Raw genomic sequence first — 23,736 nt, forward strand, 5'->3', positions numbered from 1 at the left:
AAAAACTTTTCTTTGCTTTCTTTGTACATTTTGACGTTTTTTGTCACAATGCAAAATTACATTCAGTATTCTGCAACTGTTTCATTATAATACCTTTAAGTACATAAAAGTACGTACCGTTCGAAACCATTTTCTAATATTCCAATACTCCTACGCAATCCTGGTGGTACTCGCTCACGAGATGAGGCTCTTTTGTATCCTATCTCTACCCTTTATCTGAGCTCGCAAGACTGAGATTCCTATATAGGCTCTCTACACAGGCACAAAAGACATTTGGTAATAATAATTCTGGTGAATCCATCGCACAGACATTAAATAAGTCTTTAGGCTTTGGCAAAAATGGGGTTTACGCAGTAAGGGGTAATGGAAAGGACTCCATTTCATTTCATTATACTGCTCTCAAGCCATAAAATATCAATAACGGCCGCCTGCGCTGAGAAAAGATGACCTTGTCTGGGATGGTTATCATAAAATGGTCTCCTGGTTAGGGAATGTAGGGTATGTACATGGGAGTGCGAAAGGAAAGGGACTGTAGAGGTTAGAGACACATGAAAGGTAGCCATCATTCTCTATTAGCCTTTCTGGCGGCGGTGGAGTCACTCTTACAAAAGTGACATTAACGCGAAGCAGACAGTCGAGTCATTTGAGTCCACGAGGCTATAGCTACAATAAAGCAAAGCGAATGAAAACAGCGGTACAAAGGGAATAGCGCTCATACGACACCATGCATTTAACACAGTTATCTAATATACTTAATAGACTGACCGTGTTTGTTATACGAGTACAATAGATTCAAAAGCAGTCGCTGAGGGCAGTCGGCACTACATCACCTAAAACATCAAGTTAACAAATAGGATTTTTTCCTTATATATACCATCACCATATGAAACTGCAACAGAATTGACGATTGGCACTTAACGATACAGAAAACACGAAATTTATCCTTCTTAAAGTTCTCCATGGTCAAATACAAAGGCATTTTACTTGATCTTGGGTATTTCCTTCAGCGAATAACATCTCCTCTATGGACAAATGCCATTGCTCGCCTTTTATGTTTCTTTTTCCCTTAGTGAACAGTCTACCTGCCATGTACACATGTATTGCGTTCTGTGTATGAGGCACCTGTTACACGTATAAGATTAATCCGGTTATGTATGGAAAATAATAGGTGGTTAAGTCCTTAATATATCATGGTAAGTACCACTTTTTTCACATCGGAAATACCGTTGAGTAGCCTGTTTTAAACATCAAGCTTTCCACGTCTCCAGATATACATGTAGATGATAATGGCACGATAAAGGAACATGCTTTCCGTACAGAATCACATAAACCCACCTCACTATTATAGTATACTGTGGGATTACGTATATTATCATCGGACGGAGTGAATTTTGTTGCTTCTCTCTCTCTAGTCAGTGTGGACTCATAGAATCAACTGGCACTCTTTTAAGTCTTTATGACCGTTATATAAGGGAATGACGTATTCACATATGTGTTTTTGTTTGTGTTTGGTTGTTGGGGTGTCACACCACCGTTAACGTTCAGCAGCATTTCTTCTTTCTCTTGGCCGCCTCCTGTTGTTGTCTGTCGTCGATAGGGAGGCTTCTGATCTGTTCGTCCTCTCTCTCCTGTAGCTTTCTGTAATGTTCGACCCGAATGTATTATTCGTTGGACGGATAACCACAGTTTGGACATAAGGCAAAACACAAGCAGTTTACTAGCATGAAAGTTCATCTGGGTTGGCAAATTATATATATATATATACGTTATGAAAAAATCAAACAGTTCTCCGACTAGAAAAATCGACTCACTGGAATCCCTCGTCTCTCAACCACGAAGGGGTCGATATCGACTTCCGATAATCTTTGACCCATTGCTGACGTCAACGTGCGTAAAGTCGCGTGCTGAACTATTGGGTCAGATAGCTGTAGAGGACTGTGCAGGACTGTTTTCAGTTTAAAATTCCGGTGAGTCAATTTCTTTAGTTTGAGAACATTTCCACTGTTCTAAAACATAGGCATCTTAGTCGTCACTGGTTACCGTGGTTTACCAAAAAAGGCAAGTTTTACGTTGTGGCCCTTCTCTTAAATATAGCTTGCTCTTACGTAACTCACCTTGTCAGGATTTCAAAAGACTGCGCGACGTTTGTTCCCAGCTTGGCACTCGTCTCAACGAACAGCGCGTCGTACTCCTGCAGAAACACACGGTACTGGGTTTAATCCGGAATGCGGGTTCATACAATTTTGAGTGTGAGCACATGTGGCTTCAGACTATGGATTAACTGCCTTGTCTCTGGGCGTATGTTTGGAATAACAGAACAGAATTCACTGACGACAAATTTCTCACACTACAAGGTGTAACCAGCAGGAGAGCTGACTGACTACTGATCGACTACTAAATGTCCATTATCAATGGTTTGTTCCATCAATGAATCTTTGGGATTTTACACCGATGAGATGATACAAGGGTTAAAGGGGGGGGGGGCTCAACGTCTGTTAAAACTCCAAATCCGTGTGGTCAAATGTGGCAGGACAGACTGATTGTTTTATCGACGGAACGCACCTTTGCCAGGTTTCTGCCTGCAGCCTCGCTCACGATCCGGTGTTTCTCCGCCAAGTCGTGCTTGTTCGCCACCAGGACTGTCACAGCCGTGGCGTTCCCTTCGTCCACCTGCAGAGAACGCACGATAATGCATAGATGTATCATCTGAGGTATACTTTTCTTTTGAGTATATACGTACGGAAGTATTGTTCCTGGTGGCTGAGCTGTGAATTTGTGTGTGTGTGTGTGTCTGTCCGGACAGAGTAGGTTGGCAGTATGTGGGTGGGGAAGATTGACAGGCATAACAGGAGGTCAAAGAGTCAGGCACAGGAAATTGGGGTCATCTTGAGATTAGGTTGACATCAAGTGGGTTATGAATAATGGGAGGTTAAAGGGCAGACACGGGAAATGGGGTGAACTCAAATGTCATGAAAATGTCACAAAAACGTACGCCCCTACCCCACTCTGAATGTCCTGCATCCAGTTATTGACGTTCTTGAAGGATTCCTCGCACGTCAGGTCGTACAGCAGCATGACCCCGTCCACCTTTCTGAAGTAAGAGTTCGGGATGCTGCGGAACCTGAAACACCATTAACGGGTCAGAGTGCACACAGGGCAGGCTGTTGTTGGAGGGAACATACGTAGGGAATATTCCTAAAAGCCTTGATGTTTCAGATGCAACTTGCACCAGAAAGAAATGGGTGTAAATTCACTTCCATGCGTTAGTTCTAAGCTACTGATCCAAGGCATTTAATTCCATCTACAAGCTCGTAAGGAACCACATTCTGCATGCCAAGGGATATCACTTTAAAGGAATAGTCTTTTACGATGGGGAATTAAGTGTAAATGGGGTTTTTCGTTCAAGCATTTCCGTCCAATCACCACGGAATAAGAAACACGGCACTCCACGGTCCGCTCTCTAATGGCCCTGGGGGACTGGCCAAATGGATTTAGTGGCAATCAATATTGGTAAGTTCAGGTTCGTGCGGGGTAAGCACCATCTGGTGGCCTGTTCTGACCCAACCCACGCCACGTCCGTGTTAGAAATAGACAAACGGGCTTTTGAAGACTAGAAGTGGAATGTTGGGCCCGCTCTCAAATCTGCAAATATGCGTCATAAGAACCCTCTAGATGCCACACACAGTGAGTTACTAAAAAGTTGACAGGTCACTCAACCCATTTAATAGATAACGAACGACTTTACGTTTTGTATGTCTTGTTGTCTTTTGAATCATACATTTATATCGTAAATCATATTTCAATTATAAAACCGAGGATTACAAAAATTCAATTTTGGTCGTTCAACAGTTGCCATTTAGAGGGAAGGGGACCTAACAGGTCAATTACACACACATATACAGTAGGGGTGCTATTTCATAAAAATTGATATCGCGTTTGGTCTGTAAACTGCGTCGTGTTTCAAATCATAGCGTTATATTTCACTTGGAAATATCACACTGTAGCTGCTATGTGTATACTAGTATGTCAACACAGTAAAACTAGAAGTACGAACCGTTCTTGGCCTGCCGTGTCCCAGATCTGTAGAGATATGATGGAGTTTGCCGTCACCATGGTCTTCATGTAGTACCCTATCCCTGCATAAACACAGCGACAGATAGCCCTGATACAGCTTTCATTTCATGTACATTATGGCGATAGAACAGCAGCCGGCATTGACATCATAGTCTCACAAAATTGATGTGTTGTATTTTCGAAATTTCAAGTTGGGCAATAATCATACTACTTGAACTAGTTTACTCATTCAACAATTTTGACTGTTAATTTTAACACAGTAACCCTGATCATGTATGACTACACAGACCACGTGATTATCAGAATAAATATCTTGAAGTCAGCTTCAAAGAAGGTTGCTTTCGTCTTTAATGACGATAAACAAGCACCAGAACACAACATGGTGGCAGTAGTGGGATAGCGTTTTTAGTTCTTAATTTAACACGAAAGTGTAACAATAGATACAGAACACTGGACGCAAGGTTAACACTACTTAACACTACTTCGCAAAATTTTTTTTTACGTGACAACAATTATGAACACCACACTCCTGTGAGTTTGGGACCGCATTGTAGATTCCGTTCCCTGTAGCCGTGTAGATATGTAAATACTTTGCGTTTGGGAACGCATCTAAAGCAGCACCACCTGTGCTGTGAACCAATCAGAATTACCCCGAGGAAAGTGATGACAGACGGTCACCGAAACTGGTTGAAAAATAAATACACTTGTGCATAAAGAGTCTCTTTATTCGGCACGTACCTACTGTGACTTGTCTCTTGGGGCTGAAGGTGTTTTTACAGAACCTGTGGATGAAGCTGGTCTTCCCCACACCTGAGTCTCCCACAAGGATGATCTTGAAGCACCTGTCAGGTGTTCGTACGGCCTGTGGGAGACAACATTCACTGATAAACATCCTTATATACATCTACATCATAGTAGATGCAATAAAATAAAGGCTAAAAACTAATTATTAACATATACATATTTCATATAGTATTAAAGCACACGGCAAATAAGACACAGGGTCTTCAGTACAACTCAATACATACTTGGAATTCCAGTATATCGTTTTTTTATTGCAATGTAACTTTATAAACTTTTAAAGTAAGATAGTTCATTGATAAATACTACACATGTAACGCCATATACATGAATTCTAAATCCGGATGTCGTTACCTGAGACGTTGTGTCACACTCCACTTCATGCGCGATTTTGGACTGGAACAAACGGCAGAATAATTAAACTTTAAAGGATCAACATTCGCTATCAAGGTATCTGTGGAACAAGGAACCTCCAATAGGACTCAATCACTTAGGACACGTGACTTTATGTATGTGTGACGCCATCAAGGGGTCAAAGGTTGTAGGAAGTCAATGTCGCCCTCCGTCGCGGTTGAATGATCACGAAAAAAAGTTATTCGGTCGAGTCCAATTTTGGAAGTTTGAGAGAACAATTTAATTGTTACACAGTGTAATTTACCAACTCTGGTGAATTTTATACGTGTCTCGTGTCAACCTTTTTCAAACGAAGCGTATTGCAATATATGTATATACCACACTATGTAGAATAGATATGATAAAGTCCACTAGCCATCAGACAGCTGCAGGTGGGCATGGTCTATAGATTATGATAGTAATCCTGACGACTGATGAACTCTCCGATTAGACACTTATTTTCTGATTGACGTGAATTAGCTTAGCAATGACTCTTATCTTAATAATTATAAGTGTGTCGGGTATCTCTTTTTTTGCCTCAAAGAACTTCTCAACACCCAGCAAGAGGTGTTGACATACACAGCCGAGGTAAATTATTATCTGCTCAACCGCCCACTGAAAAACCTCACACATCCTCCCCAAACCTATCAGCCTTTCTTTGTAGTCATGTTTTCACCTTGAACGATGCCGCCAAGATCAAAGCAATAACGTTACAGGCATCGGCAAATCGAAGTTCCCAGGGAATAAGGGCCGTAATCCTCCTTTAAGAAATCCTATCACAAAACTACAGGCGGACATCTTTGACATTGAAGTAGAGACAAGGTCGGGGAGAGGTCAGGCATTGATTTGCCGGTTCAGTGGAGTTTTGCTAAGTTCTGACGCAAGTAGCGTAGATTAGTTACCGCTGCTTCTCGGATGGCGGGGGTTTTACGGGGTACTTTCGAATCTAAGCCCTCGGTGTTGTCTGAACCGTGGTGACCTTTGAACGCAAATTAGCAATAAAACGTTCCTGGCTGTCAATCAAAAGATAGTGATTTGGCCAATAAGAGGACAGTACTTGGCTACTTGTTTAAGCTACTGTGGCATTGCCACGGTAGTAGGCATGCACTCCAAACTAGTAATGAGGACATCTGTGTGTACTTGTTATAAAGAAAACGAGCAGAGTAGCAAGCAATGGTCGAAAGGTGAGCACGACTCCAGAGTTCTTTACGTCAATGCAACAAAGCAGGAGACCTAATGTATTTGACGAGCTTCAGCTTCTATTCTTTATGGCTGACTTAATGACCCTGAGGAATAAAATTACAGCTACTTTACGGACAATGACACCAGAGAGGGAAATTGTATCCTTGGCAGTAGGAAGGAAATTTGTTCCGTGTCAACAATATCTCACACGCAGAACGTACTTATTTCCCATGACTACGTGAACAGTTTTACTACCAAGTGCAACTGTTACATGTGGTATAAACCTACCAGCTCATCAGCTCTCTCCTCTGACATCTTCTGTCTGAAAAAAAGTCAAAATATAGGCCTGGTGACTAAATGTACACATGCATGTATCTACTAGTAATTGCGCATTAATGTCGATCAAATATAAGGTTTAATACTAGAAAAGGTACATTTGATCCTACATGCAGTAGAAAGGTAGACAAATTGTGCTGATGACGAGCATTGGGGAAGTTTGACTTACTTCAGTTTCTGTAGCTGAAATTCCAAGTCATCTCTTTCTTTCGCCTTCCTTTCGTTTTCCATAACAGCGTCCTCGTAGTCTCTGGAAATGGACAATAATACGCATTATTCAGTTTAGCCTATCCATTTTTTAATACTGCTAGATGTGGTGTAAGAAAGTGCGATAGTGTTTTCATGGATCATAAGACATGATGCTATTTTATTGGGATCTCAATGAGCACTTAGCGATATTCACCCCAACAGGGCATGCAATGGCATGACAAGAAAAGGACTCTTTATGAAACAAAAACCGTTCACCAACTAAAAAAAATTGGACTCACATTTTCGATTAAATTTCGCTCGAAATTACTCTTAAGTAATCCGACCCAATCGCTCAGGACATCTGGCTTAATGCACGTGTGACGTCAGCAATGGATCAAAGGTTGTCTGAAGTAGATATCGCCCCCCGTCCCAACATGGCAAAAGCGCTCCAAACATCCTACCTGGACAGTAGCGCTCGTTCCTTCTGTAGCTTCTCCTGCATCTGAATACAGAGTTCCTGACTTTCCTCCAGACTATGAAGGGACTCGTCCAACTGGGCTTGTAGTTTCAAGTTTTCCTGTTGGGAAGTTAAGACATTAGTAAAGAAAAGGTTGAAAATACATGTACCACCCAAATTTACCAATGTTGTGGAAGCCTATATACAGTCAAATGTCTCTTTTCTTTGACTTTTTTCAGTTGCAATAGATGTCTGAGGTTGGGGGGTGGGTACATGTGAAATACATGTTTTGGCAGTCAACTCTATACTATATTATTGGAAATGAAGGCCTGAACTATCAACATGTTTTGTACTATGAATGCTTGTTATACACAACTTTCTCGAACAAACAAAACATATGGTACATCAACGGCTCCCATTAAAGGTAATGTCTACATCGTGTGTGTAAGTGTAGAGTCATCACACGTGTGCATGTTACGTGATCCCACCGCTGCCACCATGTTCTGATGCTAGTTTAAGGTTACCATAGTAAACAGCACAAACGAGACGACCTTTAGAGTACTAGTCGTCTCCAAGATCTTTATGTGGATGCTAATGTTGCTAGTATTGTTATAGAATGATGCAAGCTGACTTGGTAACACTAAAAAGGGTAAGACCTACCCTCTGTAGCACTTCGTTCTCCTTCATGATCTGCGCTTCTTTAACAGTCAGCTCTGCTATCATCTCCTCCAGCTGAAGGCACATGTGCAAACATTGAATGAATGTTGGGCATATATCATTGACACACTCTGTTATCAATCATTTTAATATGCTAAAAACTACAGTTGTGTGAATACACTGTTTCATTCTTGAAACATGAAAATTATCAGGAACAGTGCCGTAAAGTTTGGGTGTTCCTACCTCTTGGTATCTTTTGTCCTTTTCCTTTTCTCTGTGGTCGAGGTCCTTCAGCATCAGTTCTAACTGTAGCGAGAAGACAGATACGTAACACAATGATCAAAATTCCAGCTGTAACAGACTGGCGTTTTATGGTGATGATAAATATAAGTTAGGGGATCATACTGAAATAAATCATGTAGACTTTATCAAAGAAAACCTGGGAAATTTACACATAATAGACATAAGATCGTTACGATAGTTGTTGTGCCCGGACATTTCCATAGAACGCCCAAAGAAGCGCATGGTGCTGACTTTTCTAACGTACCTCTTTTCGCCTTTGGTTCAGTTCTCGAAGTTGGTCATCCTTTTCTTCAAGTTTTCTCGCCAGTTCCACTCGCATTCTTTCTTCCACCTGAAAAATTAACACCTGTCGTTGAATACGCTAAACCTACATGGAGAGCCATTTTGTATCTCTGACAGTCTGCGGATTACGTACATTATCCCAGCAGCGCCGGTAGCGCCAGGATTTCATTAAGTAAACGTTATTATGTATGGGCGTGAGGTGAAATCCTATATATCTACTCATCTTCCAAAACATCGTTTGCATGACTATTGTGATATGTGTGTACATTCTGAAAACATTTCAGTCGATATTTCAGACTTGAGCTTTCTAAAAGCTACGATAAAATTGCAATCGATTGTAAGAGCACTATCAACTCGCCGTAGATAGTCATACGAGTCTGATGTAATAGGATTCTCAAGCAGGCTTTGACAGAATCAACCACGGGCAACTGTCTATGACAGGCTTTTCGGTAAACAGGGGTGCCAGTGTATACAGTGCAATTTTACGGAATACAGTGCAATTTTAATCGTATTATGATACAGTGCGATTTTACTAGTAGTAGCTCTGTATACTAGTAAAATTGCACTGTACTCTGGCACCCCTGGTAACAATATAACTGAATATTGCACGACACATTCATGACTATCCCAACAATGACCCCAGTTTGTGATCGTACGATGAATGTAACTGTGCCACCACGTACCTCCACTCTGATCTTCTCCCTTTCTTTCGACAGTTGGACCTCCATCTCCTCGTACAATCTCTTCACTTCCTGACTATGCAGCATGGACTTACTGGTTGGTGAATAAAAATGGTTAGAGAGTAACGAGAACAAGAAACATGACATTTCTGACCTTTTGGAAGTATTTTGGGTTTCCATAAAATTATTGGAACAGTGGGGAGGATTGCAAGATGTAATCTTACTCCCATCTAGCACGTAATGGGTAACCTTCGAGCTTGACCTTGCTGTCAATCATCTAGATCTGTCGAAATCACCTCCCACCCACCATCAAACGTAACTATAACAGATGTGCAGACAAACCGTAAAATCTAGCCACCCAAAACAATACTTACGCGCTGTGCAAGTACAAAATAACGAAACCAAAGTACAGTTACAGGTCCTGTGTACTGACCTTCGCACGACGCTGTCACACTTGGTCTGCATCTCGTAGATCTCACAGATGGCGTTCCGCAGGAACACTTCAAACGGCCGCAGCAGCTCGGGCTCGTCCTGCCGCAGCCGCTGCCACAGGCCCTGCAGGTCATTGTTACTGGGGAGAGGAGGATATAGGCATCGTCAAAGATGAAGATGATTTACAGCGCGCTCAGAAGTTCCTCACAGAAAGAGTATCAAGCTTAAGACTGTTTTTATGCAACACGCTTGAAGCGGCCCAGACGTATTCAGATACTCGTACCAGTAAAAAGTACATGTGCGTCTATGAAGGTTAGACATCAAAGGTGACCAGTTCGTAAACAAAATAAATGACTGTAGGTTTATGAATTTGTTTAGAACTTTTATTATGTAACCCGTATCATGTAATATTTTGTTGGAGCCTGACCACTTCTACCTCTTCGGTCAACAGCTAGGCCGATTTGAGTTTTTCATTAATCATTGAAACAAAGATCAAAGCTAACACACAATACAGACATGTACAATCTATCGCTCTCGATGAAGTCATTGGAACACATGTCTATGATGGACGTCCTACATCTCGACTATCGACACCTGTGACCTTTGGACATGGCCTCATGTGATGATAACAATAGAGACGACGCGGACCATTAGTTGACTGTGGGACTTGCTGGGGCACTATTTCATGTAGTAACAGCTATGGAAACAAGAAATCAGACATTCCAGACTTCCGGGAAGTATTTTTAGTTTTCGTGACCTTCTAGCTCACATAACGTTACCTCGTGGAAGTGTTTTGGGATGGAATTGTATGATGTAATTTAATCGAGTATTACACCGCTTCCTGAAGGCGCGTGCTGGATCACCTTTACGTGACCTCCCAATCAAACCCTACCAAAACTGCATATACCCCACCCACCAGGCAACCGACAATAGTTCGAACAGACAAAAAATATAAACGCAGCCACCCAAAACAATACTTCCGCACTCGGAAGTAACAGCAAACTTGGCCCAAACCCATCGTGGACTTATCCCAACCATAGAAGATTTTGAGGACCTCGATTTTCAGTGGTAGAATAAAATTTATTGCCGCGGCATAACAGCGGTTCTGTCTCTGCATCACAGCTAAGCAGCTTGAATTCCGGTGTTGAGCCGGTGGAAAGTCTAGCTGTACATGTATGTCCAGACTGTTCATCTATGTAGAGCCACTGCTGTAGAGAGTGTGAGTGGGTGGGGATTAGGTGCAATGTTTTCAGTCGACGCTCTAATAGTTTTTAGATCCGGCCTTTATGGGTCTAGCTCCTATACTGACCGCCTGAACGTCACGGCTGTAGCGGAAATGAAGCGTGAAGTGTTGGCAATCAAAGCCTACTCTGCTCCATCCCGTGTGGTCACTCTCAATGCCGGTCGATATTTGTCACGGTTAAGCACCACAGACCTGGAAATGTACAAATCATGTCCCCAAACCACGCAGCGTCTAAAATGGTACGACTATTTGAAAGTCTCTAGATCTTTTGCACAGGAGGAAAACAATCGACAAGTAGATAACGATCACTACGCTTCGGTTAAAACATATGTCGTTTGTCATTGAAAGAAACCGTCATCTACATTTATTTTAAGAACATATATAGTAACTCCTGATAACTAGTCTTTGGTGACAAAAAATTTATGGATACCGGGCATGAATAAGCGAGGCTTGCACACCATACGTGCACTGAAAAATTGAGCGAGGAAACCTCCTCCCCCCCCCCCACCCCGTCTAAATCATCCAAAGCTGGAAAATCCTCAGGACGAAAGCATCTTCTCTTTTCCCCAGGACCTAAGAAGCTTCGTGGGGTTAACTTAACTTAACTTAACTTAACTTAACTTAACTTAACTTAACTTAACTTAACTTAACTTAACTTAACTTAACTTAACTTAACTTAACTTAACTTAACTTAACTTAACTTAACTTAACTTAACTTAACTTAACTTAACTCAGGTGAAAATGAGCATCTTCTATTGTCCTATGCGTACCTGGTGCACCGTTGGCATAAAAAATACATTGAAAACTTGCGGTCACCATGTTTTGTGTTAAATGTTGGAGTTAAAAAATCTAGAACCCTAGAACCTATCTGTCCGTCCGTTGCGGCCAGAGAACTAGTGAGGCATTCACGGGTCAGCCGTGAAGCAGCAGGCCCGGATGGAGATTGATGACGCGGGACCGGCTGTCCTATCGACCCGTCTGGGCTGAGGGAACATGACGGCTGAGCCCTGAGGAAGGTCCACTTCTCTTCAAAGGGAAGAAATGGCAGGTTTCCCGGAGGGTTGGCGTGGTCACGCTGACAGGGTTAACTGACTGATGAGGTGGTGTAGAGAAGACGACATTCGCACAAGCGCCGCATTAACTTCAGTATATATATGGCATATGGAGACGATATGTTTAAAGCTATTCCCACTGTAAGTCAAGGTCGATGTACGACAAAATGGCTGCATTAAATGTCTGTAATATAGCCTGGGTACCATCCTACTTGTATACCGGGGCTCCCATACTCGCTTCCCTAAGAAGTAGTCTGGAAACGGTTAGATCTGAACCGTCTGAGCTCGGTCAGATTTTGCCCGCGTGTGCTGATTGGTCCCTTCTGTCTTGTTCATTAGCCTAACGTCCTTCTCAGTATGTGATGATGCTTATCTCCTGCCTGCTCAGCAGGTATCACTGGCCAAGGAAGGAGTTGTTTATTTATCTTGGATGGAGTGTAGTAGCCATTGAGAGACACTGTTGTCATGATTTTGCTAACATTTGAAGTAACAGAGCCACAAAGAACATCTTGCTTAAAGAAAACTACAAGAAATTGTTGTACTCAAGGTAAATTTGTGGCTGCACTTGTCATACATAAGCAGCAACTTTTTTACCCTTACCAAAACAGCACATGGCCACGTGGACTTTGTACTGATCTGTCAGCTACTAGTGGAAGAGGCTCCGCCCAGCCCTCCCCATGTGGCCTACCTCATTGGAGATTATGTGATATCATCACCAAGCCAAATAGATACAAGCGTTTCCAGAGCCCCGGCATACAAGTAGGATGGTACCCAGGCTATCTGTAATAACCGATAAACTGCAAATAAAAACCGTAGAGCATAGGTAAATGTAAAAGATCCAGATCCTATATAGCATCATCTTTCTAAGACCGTAGGGAATATGGATTGTGAATTTACAGTGTCTAGGGCACGTGATTCGAGCACATATTTGCTACACGTATTGTCCAAAGAGATTGGAAGTCGCTGTTTGACGTGTTTCAGACGCATCAGAAGTCGCTACCGACGCGTCACATTCGCTTCAGACGCACCAGAAGTTGCGTCTGTAAGCCTACCTCGTTATCATAGCAAAATTCTCAATTCAAAAGTTTAAAGTTATATTTTAAGACAGGATAGAAGTTCAGCTGAGACTTTTGGTGACGAGTTTATTCTCAGCACATAGACAGACGTGATTGCCGACTGTGAGTTTGTATGCTGTGTTATTAGCTATATATACGTAACTCCACGGGGTTGCATTAACAAATGTATATAGCCTAGATGAAAAGCACACATGCTGACCTAACCACCAGGGTCCCGAACTCTCATATCAGCACATTGACCCTGTCTGAAGCCAAGCTTCCACAAATTTCATACCAGTATGTGGTGAAAATACAAATGCCTGTGCCTCTCAATAGTAATTTATCACTGTCAACATTGTTCTATTCTATTTTGTGTTGGAAGTTTGCTGGTGATGAATGTTTTCCGGTTAGACTTTTTTTAAGAAACCCATTGATTATTTACACTGTTGACACGGATACACAGGAACTCTGGGCGCAGAAGGCAGTTCGTTTAGGCAGCTGGGAAGCCCTGATAACGTGCACGTTAGGACTCCCAGCTCAGGGGGTGTCACACGGAACGGATTGACTGATGCCGTGCATGTGACTGTATGGCGTCATTGCGCCACTGAGGCACTGAGGCACGCCGGGAGCTGGCATGGGTTCAAGAGGGTTTTCCCAGTAGTGTGTCGGCTGAAGGAACTGCCGTAAACACTTGGGACTTCATACATTCAGATAATGTACTGTATGTCAGCAAATTGTTCATGATCAACCATCATATGTCTCATTAAAACCACCTTCTAAACTTTCATGCTGATTGTTGAAGTTATCATCGTTTTGGGTGCTTGAGCTAGGATGTGTGTATCTGTGCGGACGGAGTAGGTTGACAGCACGTGGGTGGAGAAATTGACAGACGGACTGACAGGAGGTCAAAAAGTCATGTGGAGGAAATGGAGGTAAATGTGAAGGTCTCAGAGAATCAGAAAATAGACTGCAAGACGTGGGGGGGGGGCTTCAGAAAGCTTGGAGAGAGTTGCATAAGTCTGAAGTCTCAGATATACATGTAAGGCCTTAGCTGTGTTACCTGTTCTATACTTTGGTATCAATAAATGTAAGAATGCTATACACGGTCTTGCTTCGTCATAGTATCTATCTTCATTTTCATTCCAGGGCATTTTCACTTCTGTGGAGGAACCTCTCCCTTGACTTACACCATTTTCCTCTGAGTCTGGCAGTTCCTGGCCACGCAGGACCCAAAATATATCTTCTGAAAGTTAGTCGTATACTCATGTGAGATATCAGGATAATGAAACCATAATCAACGTGTATTAATGAGAATCCGTTTGTTAAAGGGGATTCCCAGTCTTCGTTGGAAGGGGTTGCGCCTGGTTCTTTGTTAATCATCACACTAATCACTGTACAGGCAAACTGGAACAAACTTTTATCATATCAAATTACTTCTCAACGATTCATAAAATGTTATTATAAATCCTATTATAGACACGTTGGCACGCATTGACGCCAGAAAGCATCATTACTTAAGAAGAAAGAACTCACGAGGTGGATTGATCCCTGGTGGAGCGCGCCTGCACACGAGAGATAACGGGGAAACGGCGGGTCTCTGCGCGCATGAAATGAAGTCTGTGACACCCCACTGCTTCTGTCACAGGCGAGAAATCCACTAGACGACACGCTTCGACCGAAAATCCTATTATCACCTCCTTCCATACCTCTTATCATAGTTGTTATCCTCGTAAAGCAGAAAAACAATCTTACAGAGATGTGGACGTAGAGATACGAAAAAAATCGGAGATTTCAGACCTCCTGGGAGTAGTTTGGGTGTCTGAATGTACATGAATGTATGAGAACATTCGAGAAGGTCGTAGGGCGAACTGCAATCAGGTATAGGACGGTGAGGGTTGGACGGTCACTCCTGCAATTCTCGGCTTCCTGGATTCTTTAATGTCAACCTCTCATTCTTTCTGGCTCCCAGGCAGATTTTAAAACATCCAGGTTCACCCCCATATCTTTTGTGTCTGATCCTTACATTTTGATCGCCTGTCATTCTTCTTGTCAATCTTCCCCACCCACGTGCTGTCAACCTTATATACACACACAAATCCAATGTCAAACCCACCCAAGACAACACACCCGTACCCGCAGGGAAAATACTAGTATACCACATTTCGCGTGATCCGCTAAATATCGCAATACGATACATGTATGATGAAATTCTAACACAGATCAATACACAGTAATCGAGGTTTAAGATGAAGCTAAACCGTAATCCAGCTTCAAAAGAACTAATCCCTCAAGTTATGCTCGTGGATATCAAGATAGATTTGATTCCTGTGCGTTATAGCACGATGCATTTATCTTAATACACATTTCTTATATATCTTACATGCCCCGGTGAATATTGGTGTATGTTTATGTCCTATAGTCGGAAGGTGGTAACATGATAATTTTTCATCCAAATGCATTAGAATGGGGGGTCGTAGCATTATAAAGTTAAGTCAAATTTTTCATTGCTGTGTGGGCGATGTAGCCTTAAATGAAGTTTCATGAACTTTGTCACATTGATAGGGAGAGAGCATTTCGTGCTTCACCTACCGTGCCAAACACTGCCGATATTCAATTAATCTAAGTGTTCAGGCAGGGAAATCGGCTTTGCCTTTCGCTTCCCAATTCCTTCCGCGCGGTAAGTCCATTCATTGTGAAATCCAAGCAAAGCTGTAAGAAATTACACGTGGATATGGAAAAATCCATTGGATCTAACAAAGCCGAGACATGAAACGACTCCTGTCAATTTTGCCCATATTTGGCGAATATCAGCACTAACTCTCGCGAGAGGTCGTCCGAGATTTTTCGGTCCCTTCACGTCACTGCCTTCGGAGAATTTTCTTTTTTCCGTGCAGTCAAGACTTTTTCAAGAAGGCGGCTAAGATGTGAATGCTGCAAAATATTTTCATTTTTCTAGCTAGGTGAAAAGAAAAGGAATGGATAAGGAACAGTTGGTGCTGTCTGAATATTGAACTAACGCAAATAAAACTCTGTATCTACTGTAAGTGTAACTAACCCATCCTTTGCCCTAGATTTATGTAAATAAAAATGCACTAACGTATCAATATGTACGTATCTATAGCGGGTTTTAGAATTGGGCAGATAAGGGTGATATGTAAAATAAAAACTAACCATGCGATTACGGAAAGAGATGGACCAGGATCAGATAATGAATTCCCAATCCCACACACAGCGTAGCAAAAAGGTTTCGTCTCTTATCACTTCTGGACATCAGAGTGGTCCTCGCATGCAGAGATCTGAGAAAACCTTTTAAATCCCACCATGCTTTTAACATTTACAACATACATAACGTTATATCTAGTCTAAGGTTACTGACTGATATGTCTTTTAAATACAAACCTAAGGGCAAGCGCCGGGCTTTAGGCAAAGTAAGCAACTACAAAGGTGGACTTAGGAATGCAAGGAATACTAACAGAGTACAGGCTGGGCAGACAAGACAGACTTGAGGAGGAAGGCTTTCAAAATCGAGAGGAATGGAGAAGGCAACACTTTCAACTGACAGTCCCTCTTGCAAGACGTAAAAATGTAAGTAAGACTATCATGAGTCTTGTGAAACATGTTTGGGCACAGTGAGGGCAGCGCTGTCATAAAACAGGACATCGAATGGTTTCATGTGATTTTGTTTGAAATATTATTTGATATGTATGGCATATTCACCAACAAAAAGTGATTTGTGGGATCCATACTAACGAAGGCACCGAACAATATTATTGACGATTAATTGCCATCCGCCGATGCAAAAGATAGCTTCAAGAAATATATACAGGTTACAGTTTTCTTCAGACGTATTCTCAGTCAGGAATAAATTAAAGACAGCAATTAAAGACACGTATCCAGTTGCTTGATTTCTTTTGTATTAGGTAATGTCGACCAAACTTCAAGAATTTTAAAATTTTTCTTTTTGTTGAAACGAGTTGGTATAATTGCAGCTTGTCATCGTTATTGACCAGATGACGCAAAAGTTTGAAATATGCTTTCACAAAGCTACTCCAACACCCGGATTTGTTCGAGCAGGTTTCTCTCCTACGTACGAGACCCTAACAAATCGTTTTTTGGGCCCTCGGATACGGCAAACTACGAAGCAAATAATTTGGACGCAGCAGTCTGCAAAACGCTACAGTGAGTTACATTCTCTAAATAGCAGCGCCAATGGCTTACAGTAGCTATAGATGAACTTCCAACATTGACCTTGGCTTGCATCCGATCTGCTGAATACTAAAGACTTTACTTGCAACAGTACAAGACAGATAAAATTTGACTTGTCTTCTTGAAAGCTGTAAAATCTTAACGACATCCCGACAATTATCACTATCATTAATAGGGATTTTCTGTCGATAGTCGTTCCACAGCACAGCAATCTTTTCAACATAAACAAGTTGGAGAAGTGTTTTGGATTTGGATGTGGGTTTTCATGAATGTATTGGAACTGTGGAGCTGACTGATGATGGTGTAAGTCAATCGGGTATTGCACCACTTCCTGAATTCCTCCATATACTGTCCACTTATTCCCACCGAGTCACCTTTAAGCTTCACCTACCTATCAATTGTCAAATTCACCTTCCACCCTCCACGCAATCGTCGCTACTCAGATGAGCAGACACACAAACCTACAACTCAGTCACCCCAAACAATACTTCCGTACTCGAAAGTAAAAAAAAAATCGCCGTGACTTTCCTGCAGCTATGCAGTCACATAAAATTCGTAATAGCCCATTGTCAGCACGCTTGCCTCGTGTCTGTGGTGCCTGTGGGATGCTATAGAGGACACGTACTGTAGAAAATATATGGGGATATTTCTGCTGCTGTGGGCCATTTTATGATGACAAAGTTTCTTCTGTGGAGGTATAACGGTGGGAATCAGACCATTATACAAGAGTTGATCATCGCGTCTCTGACGATGCGGCCAGGGTCATTTCATGCTTGCTGAAGATGTCTTCCACCACGGATATATCGTCTTCCGGGGAGGCCCTGGAAAGTAATATCCCCACAATCGATTCCTGTGCGGTCGTTCCTCTGATTGAACAGTCTCCAGGCAGGAGCAAATCATACGCAAACAAGTTGAGTTTGGGATTTTTTTCAGCGCGCTCTTGGGTTTTGGCAAGACGTTGCCAGTAGAATCTGTATGCCAGACACGTCGATAATCACCTTTCACTGCCAGCCCAATTATCGTCAGGGAATGAAGGTGTCTCTGGATCTAGGCATTAAAACGTGTGCTGTACAAGAAGATCAGTGACTTGCGTGTGTTCATGTGTGATATTTGGCCCCATTAGGCTATGTTGATTTGATTATATGGATGACATCCGCGCGCGCATCAATTTTCGGCCGTTTCCAAAAAAAAAAAAAAATTCAACCATACTGTAAATCGTCAATTTGCAAAATGAGCAAATATATACCGTAAGTTGCAAAAACAAATATTAGGAAACGATACCAATGTCGTAGAATGCCAAAATCAAACAAGAAAGACGAAAATGTAAAGACATGAATTTGAAGAGTAGATTATTCACCATACCATACTCTGTGTCATTTCTTCAACCTTCACGACCATGAAAAATTTCATAAAGAAAGCAACTTTTTTGCCCAAACTATTTTTTATTCACACGCTCGCATCAGTTTTGGGGTTCTCAGAGGATGTCATCCATATAATCAAATCAACATGGCATTATTGTGGAATTATTGTTTTTGTGAACAGGCGTCGGCGAAACGCGAGCACTCGTGATTTGGTAGCGGCGCGGCGGATCTCGTCATTAGATCTTTAACTACAGTCAAGCTGTCGATTATAACACTGATGAAACCACGTGGGACACCGCGGCATGCAAGCGGGGAGCACGCAGGGCCGTGATCAAACAAGGAAATGTATAAAGCTGGCAGATGTTCAAAATCGTGCAACGTCTGACTATTTAATGATGTATACTAGAGCAGAACACATATATTATACATGATTTGTGTAGCAAAATACAGTCTAAAACGTAGGTGTCACGGTATACGGGTAACATTCTCCTAGATGTTATATCTGTGTAACTTTTAAATTATTTTCATGACGTGTTCTATACAGCTTCAGCTTGTACATCTTGTGATCTAATCGGCCCATGTCTATAGTTAGATATTACTGTAAGAAATCACGTAATTCAGCCTGAGACTGCAATGTACTTGAATCTCACCAAATCCTTTTTTGTGTACTGTTACTAGTGTTAGAATACTGGACACAAAACAAGACAACATCCAGAGAGGGGTGGAAAAGGCTATCTACACCAGAGCCCATTAACCATCACATTTTAGAGAAGCCAGGTGATAAGTATCACTGGGTCGGTCTATTGAGGAAGACCAGAGTCATTGATCAAACGTTCTAGGTGAGAACCATTCTTTCCATGGAACAAAAATTTAAACTTTATGCAAACCATTTATCAAACCATTCATCATTTTGCTACACGATACGCCTCGTACCCATAACCCTATACAACTGTCACAACCCTAGGGACTTCATGTAAGTGGTTTTTCTTTCAGATAGTAGACCGTGAAGTTTCCGTCCCTTTCAAACATTTTGAACTCGAAGAAGTTTAAGGTGCATGTCTGCGTCCAAAAGTAATGTAAAAAGAAATGTACATTCCTGGGAATACTGCTGCCCCATACTGGCTCTCCTCCTAAAGATCATCCTCTTTACGTTTCGTTCTTGAAAGCAAGGACCTGGGTTCAAGGTTGTACCTCTGGGTTTACCGGTCTGCATGATCTTCCATATAATGTGTCTCCAAACATAGACACCGTAGGGCTCATCACGTCAATTTTTAAATGGAATATAATATGTCAAAGACAGACAAGATACGAAGACAGTCCCCAGTAATCGAACCTGGGAACTACAGATGCGATTATTTTACCCTTGATACATGTCTAGTAGAGACAAAAAATTCTTGCTCAACGAAGAGATGTGTGTATCGTTGTACTGAGCGGGCAGGCGCACAGTTTGTCTGATTTTCCTGAAAACGGCTTTGTGTTCGAACTCCGATCCTGACACGACCTTACCTAAGACCCTGGATCCACCCACGACCCGTGTTGTATTGGTCGACAAAACAGCGCTTCTTCAAACAGCCTTCCACAAATTAGATTTGAATCTTACGGTTAGAAAATACTGCAAATGCATACTTGCTTTTGTCCCTAAAAGAAGCCTTTTAGATAATCCCAATGGTTCTCCCATGAAAAGCCATCTATTACCCCGTTGCCCTGACCCGTGAGGTAACAGTAGTGCTCCGTGAGCCCATCACGATACATTATGCACGGCCGGACCAACTAGTAGCCTCCGGCGGTCCCCACGGGTTAGCGTTCTCTTCAATTATGCCGGGCTGTGAACCGAGATCGATTCTATAGTTCAGCTTAGATGTTCATTTTTCAAAGGTTTTATGAAGCATACAGAAATTATAAAGATTTGGCGTCTTTTGGAGATGCAAATGCTTTGGACTAATGCCTGCTCGCGTGAGTTGTGGCTTCCATGATGTAAACGTGTTGGTAATGGTCCCAAGAGGAGGATAATAACAATAAACTACGCCTCAAAAGAGTGAAATGCCCCCATAGGACACGTGACGTAATGTGTAGATCTATGGGATGTTTTCAACAGGGATGGAGCTGGACTATGAATGCAGAAAAATACAGAAGGATGACGACCACATGAATGTGATTATTTCTTCTACATTTCAATTCATTTTTATCATTACAAAATTGTAATATTTTCGATATTGGTCATACTTCTTTGGCTTGTACTGTTAGATTTCACGATTGATTGCACGTTAATTCATTTGATTATTTTCCCCTGTTCATCTAGTGTTTTAATATATGTTGAACTGTGTTCCCTCCCGGTGTAACTGTTATAATATTGTATCAGATTCTATGTTCTAGAGGAGTAGACTTCTTCTGCCTTTTGCACAATCCTCGATAGATAAATATGAAGGAAATGAAAAATTTTCAAATATCGCTGTGTAAAGAATCTCCCATCCTCTCACCTGTGATGAGCTCTAAAACGTGATGGCCAATCCGACAGGTGAATTATCCCGGAATTGCCTTTCAAATTTCAATAAGCGAGCCTGTCTGGCCGGTCAGTCAATATCATCTCCCCCCCTCCCGCATGTTGACCTTTGCGGCCATGTCTAAACATTGTTCCCGGTCGGCAATTTGGCGCTGTGCCGCTGATGAAACCTGATTTAATGCCGTCAGACGTTTGTTTGTGAAATCTCTGCACGTTTCATCCCTCTGATGGCGTGTGGCACTGACGCCAGGACCCAGGGTGGAATAACGAAGGAAATGTCCCTACTAATAAGCCTCAATCCCTTTTGGTCATGTGGGTGACTGAAATACAGATTGGGATCGTGTAGGGACGCCTGTGCAATGTGAACCTAAGACCGGTTCGTTATCGAAATATGCTCGTCTGACGGTCTCCTTGTCACGATCGGGTGACAGTTTTTGGGATGCATTCCTGTCCAAATTCATGGACTAAATAGACTTACCCTTAGCCTTATCTCAAGAGACCCGCTGGCAAAATAAATGAAGGGCGTCCATACCGAGCGATGTTTTATGCATCAGTGCATACTGAGTACACATATGTACAGAATAACCTTTCCCCATTACACAACTAGGTAGTCACTAATGTTTTCTCGAGCCCACGGTTATATTGTTGTTACCGCATTGAACTGGAAATGTGCAGTAGGTGCTCCAAACACGGCAGGAATGACCTGTTAATTGTCCCATTTTCTTCCATGATGAGGCATGACACACAAATTTGTTTGGAGAGTAATTATCCCGCCTGTGAAGGACTGCCATTTATGTGGCCTTGACCTAGGTTATACTATTAACGTCCAATCACATACGCCGTACCGTCATCGTAGGATCACCAAATGATTAGGGTAATTTTGAGAAAATCAAGCTTATGTCGTGCAATATTCAGCTGTGATTTTGTAGAGAAAGAAACCTGTCAAAAATTCTTGTTGGTGATTGGTTATGTCATATCATCAGATCCATAACCAATAAAGGGACCTACGTCGATTGTGACCGCACTGTTACATATTAGCATTAATGCTGTTCATGTCCTTTCTTTATTAGATATAGGTAAGTTTTATTAATGTTTTGTATTTCTGGCTCAGCCCACGGCGGCAGTGGGCGTACTTTGATTAAAACAGTATATCACTCATCTCTGTCTGTCTCGTACGTCAAAATTTCCATTACCCCGAGACAAAGCAGCTATGACCTCTGTGAACAGCACAATACATGGCCCAGCTAATTATAATATATCAAGCAAACTGCTGTGCTGGCAGTTTTAGTAGTAGCTGGTATAAGAATGCAATGAATTTTAAAGCTAGTTTTATTCGAAGGATTCCTAATGAAAAATATGATGTTGTAAACTGGGCTTTTCGTGTAATCATCTTTGGATATTTGTAAATTGCTTGACTTAACATAAAACGTCAAAAATTGAGCACACTCTACACCTACATCCATTAAGTACTTAACGAAATATACCAGCTGTATCCAGCCTTTCTCCAAAGGTGCTTTCAACGCGACAGCTGGAAAAACCCAAACAAGCTGCCAACGCCTACACCTGAGCCATGCAGATATTTCATTTGCCAGTGCAAACATCGGCGGTAGGCGGGGGCACACCCTCGGGACGCGGCGGTATAAAACGCGCGGTTTACGGGCCCCGCGCTGCATCCTTACCGTGTGATCATTCAGCTCCGTGAGGAATACAAGATTGACTCACCCCTCTAGTAACACGTTCCCTCCAACGCTTCTGAGGAAGGAGTCCCACTCGGCCTGTAGCGTGAGTATATCGGGAGACACAGGCGGCGTCTGGGACTCATACATCTCGTCCAGCCCGTCCTCCATGTTGCCGGTGCCGAGCATCATCTGGCTGTGATCTATCATCAAAAAACGCTCGAACGCCGACACGAACTGGTCGCGGTGCAGGCGGCCCGACCGCTGGGTGTCCAGGAGGCTGAAGACGTACTCGACCTGCTCCGGAGTGAGGCACAGCTCGCTGTATTCTGAGAGAGCGATCTCCAGGTCTCTCATAGTAATGAAACCCTTGTCGTCTACGTCACACAGCGAGAAGATATTCTGGGCCATCCTTTTAGCGCGTGACGTCAGCAGCCCGGGCGGAAGTGGAATGTCGTCCATCTTGGATTGTTTCCTGTGTCAAAAAATATGGAAGTGTTATTATGATATTCGGCATTAGCTACAGGTTTTACATAATATCGCCGTGAAAATTACATAAAAACGCAACATATTCACGCCGCGTACCGAACGAAAAAAAACAGCTCCACTAAATTCACATCAACAGCCACAGAATACAACTAAAACCCTGAAATAACAGAGGAAGGGAGAGTAGTCATGGTAGTAGGGGGTAGGAGAATGTTGCCACCAAAGAGATGTAATAACTAACCTGCCACATTGAATCCTGATCAGGGATTAAGGATTACCATATTACGAAACGTTCTGGCGCGCTCGTGTGGAATAATTAGCATTCCAGCCATCGATCAAGACCGGTTGTAATTACGTAAGTGCGTCGTATC

General features: G+C 42.3%; 1 protein-coding gene across 1 annotated transcript; it reads right to left on the reverse strand.

Moving 5' to 3' along the window:
• Positions 1-1,226: 1,226 nt before the first annotated feature.
• On the reverse strand, positions 1,227-23,686 carry LOC109475059 (ras and EF-hand domain-containing protein homolog). Its single transcript, XM_019775600.1, has 17 exons — positions 23,607-23,686; positions 22,926-23,354; positions 9,788-9,925; positions 9,358-9,448; positions 8,637-8,723; positions 8,333-8,395; positions 8,093-8,164; positions 7,437-7,552; positions 6,956-7,036; positions 6,739-6,772; positions 5,230-5,271; positions 4,813-4,936; positions 4,055-4,136; positions 3,001-3,121; positions 2,563-2,670; positions 2,115-2,191; positions 1,227-1,638 (listed from the first exon to the last, which is right to left on the reverse strand). The coding sequence occupies exons 2-17, from the start codon at positions 23,339-23,341 to the stop codon at positions 1,542-1,544; spliced, it is 1,749 nt and encodes a 582-aa protein (XP_019631159.1). The 5' UTR covers positions 23,342-23,354; positions 23,607-23,686; the 3' UTR covers positions 1,227-1,541.
• Between the last annotated feature and the right edge of the window lie 50 nt (positions 23,687-23,736).

This window comes from Branchiostoma belcheri, unplaced genomic scaffold (genome assembly GCF_001625305.1).
Source record: "Branchiostoma belcheri isolate BF01 breed outbred unplaced genomic scaffold, Haploidv18h27 scaffold320, whole genome shotgun sequence".
Lineage (NCBI taxonomy): Eukaryota > Metazoa > Chordata > Leptocardii > Amphioxiformes > Branchiostomatidae > Branchiostoma > Branchiostoma belcheri.

Coding starts and splice junctions, on each gene's coding strand:
- LOC109475059 (XM_019775600.1), bottom strand. CDS start 23,341: ATGGACGACATTCCACTTCCGCCCGGGCTGCTGACGTCACGCGCTAAA. Junction 8,165..8,332: donor AGGACAAAAGATACCAAGAG/GTAGGAACACCC, acceptor ATGTGCCTTCAG/CTGGAGGAGATGATAGCAGA. Junction 4,937..5,229: donor AGTGTGACACAACGTCTCAG/GTAACGACATCC, acceptor TGTCTCCCACAG/GCCGTACGAACACCTGACAG.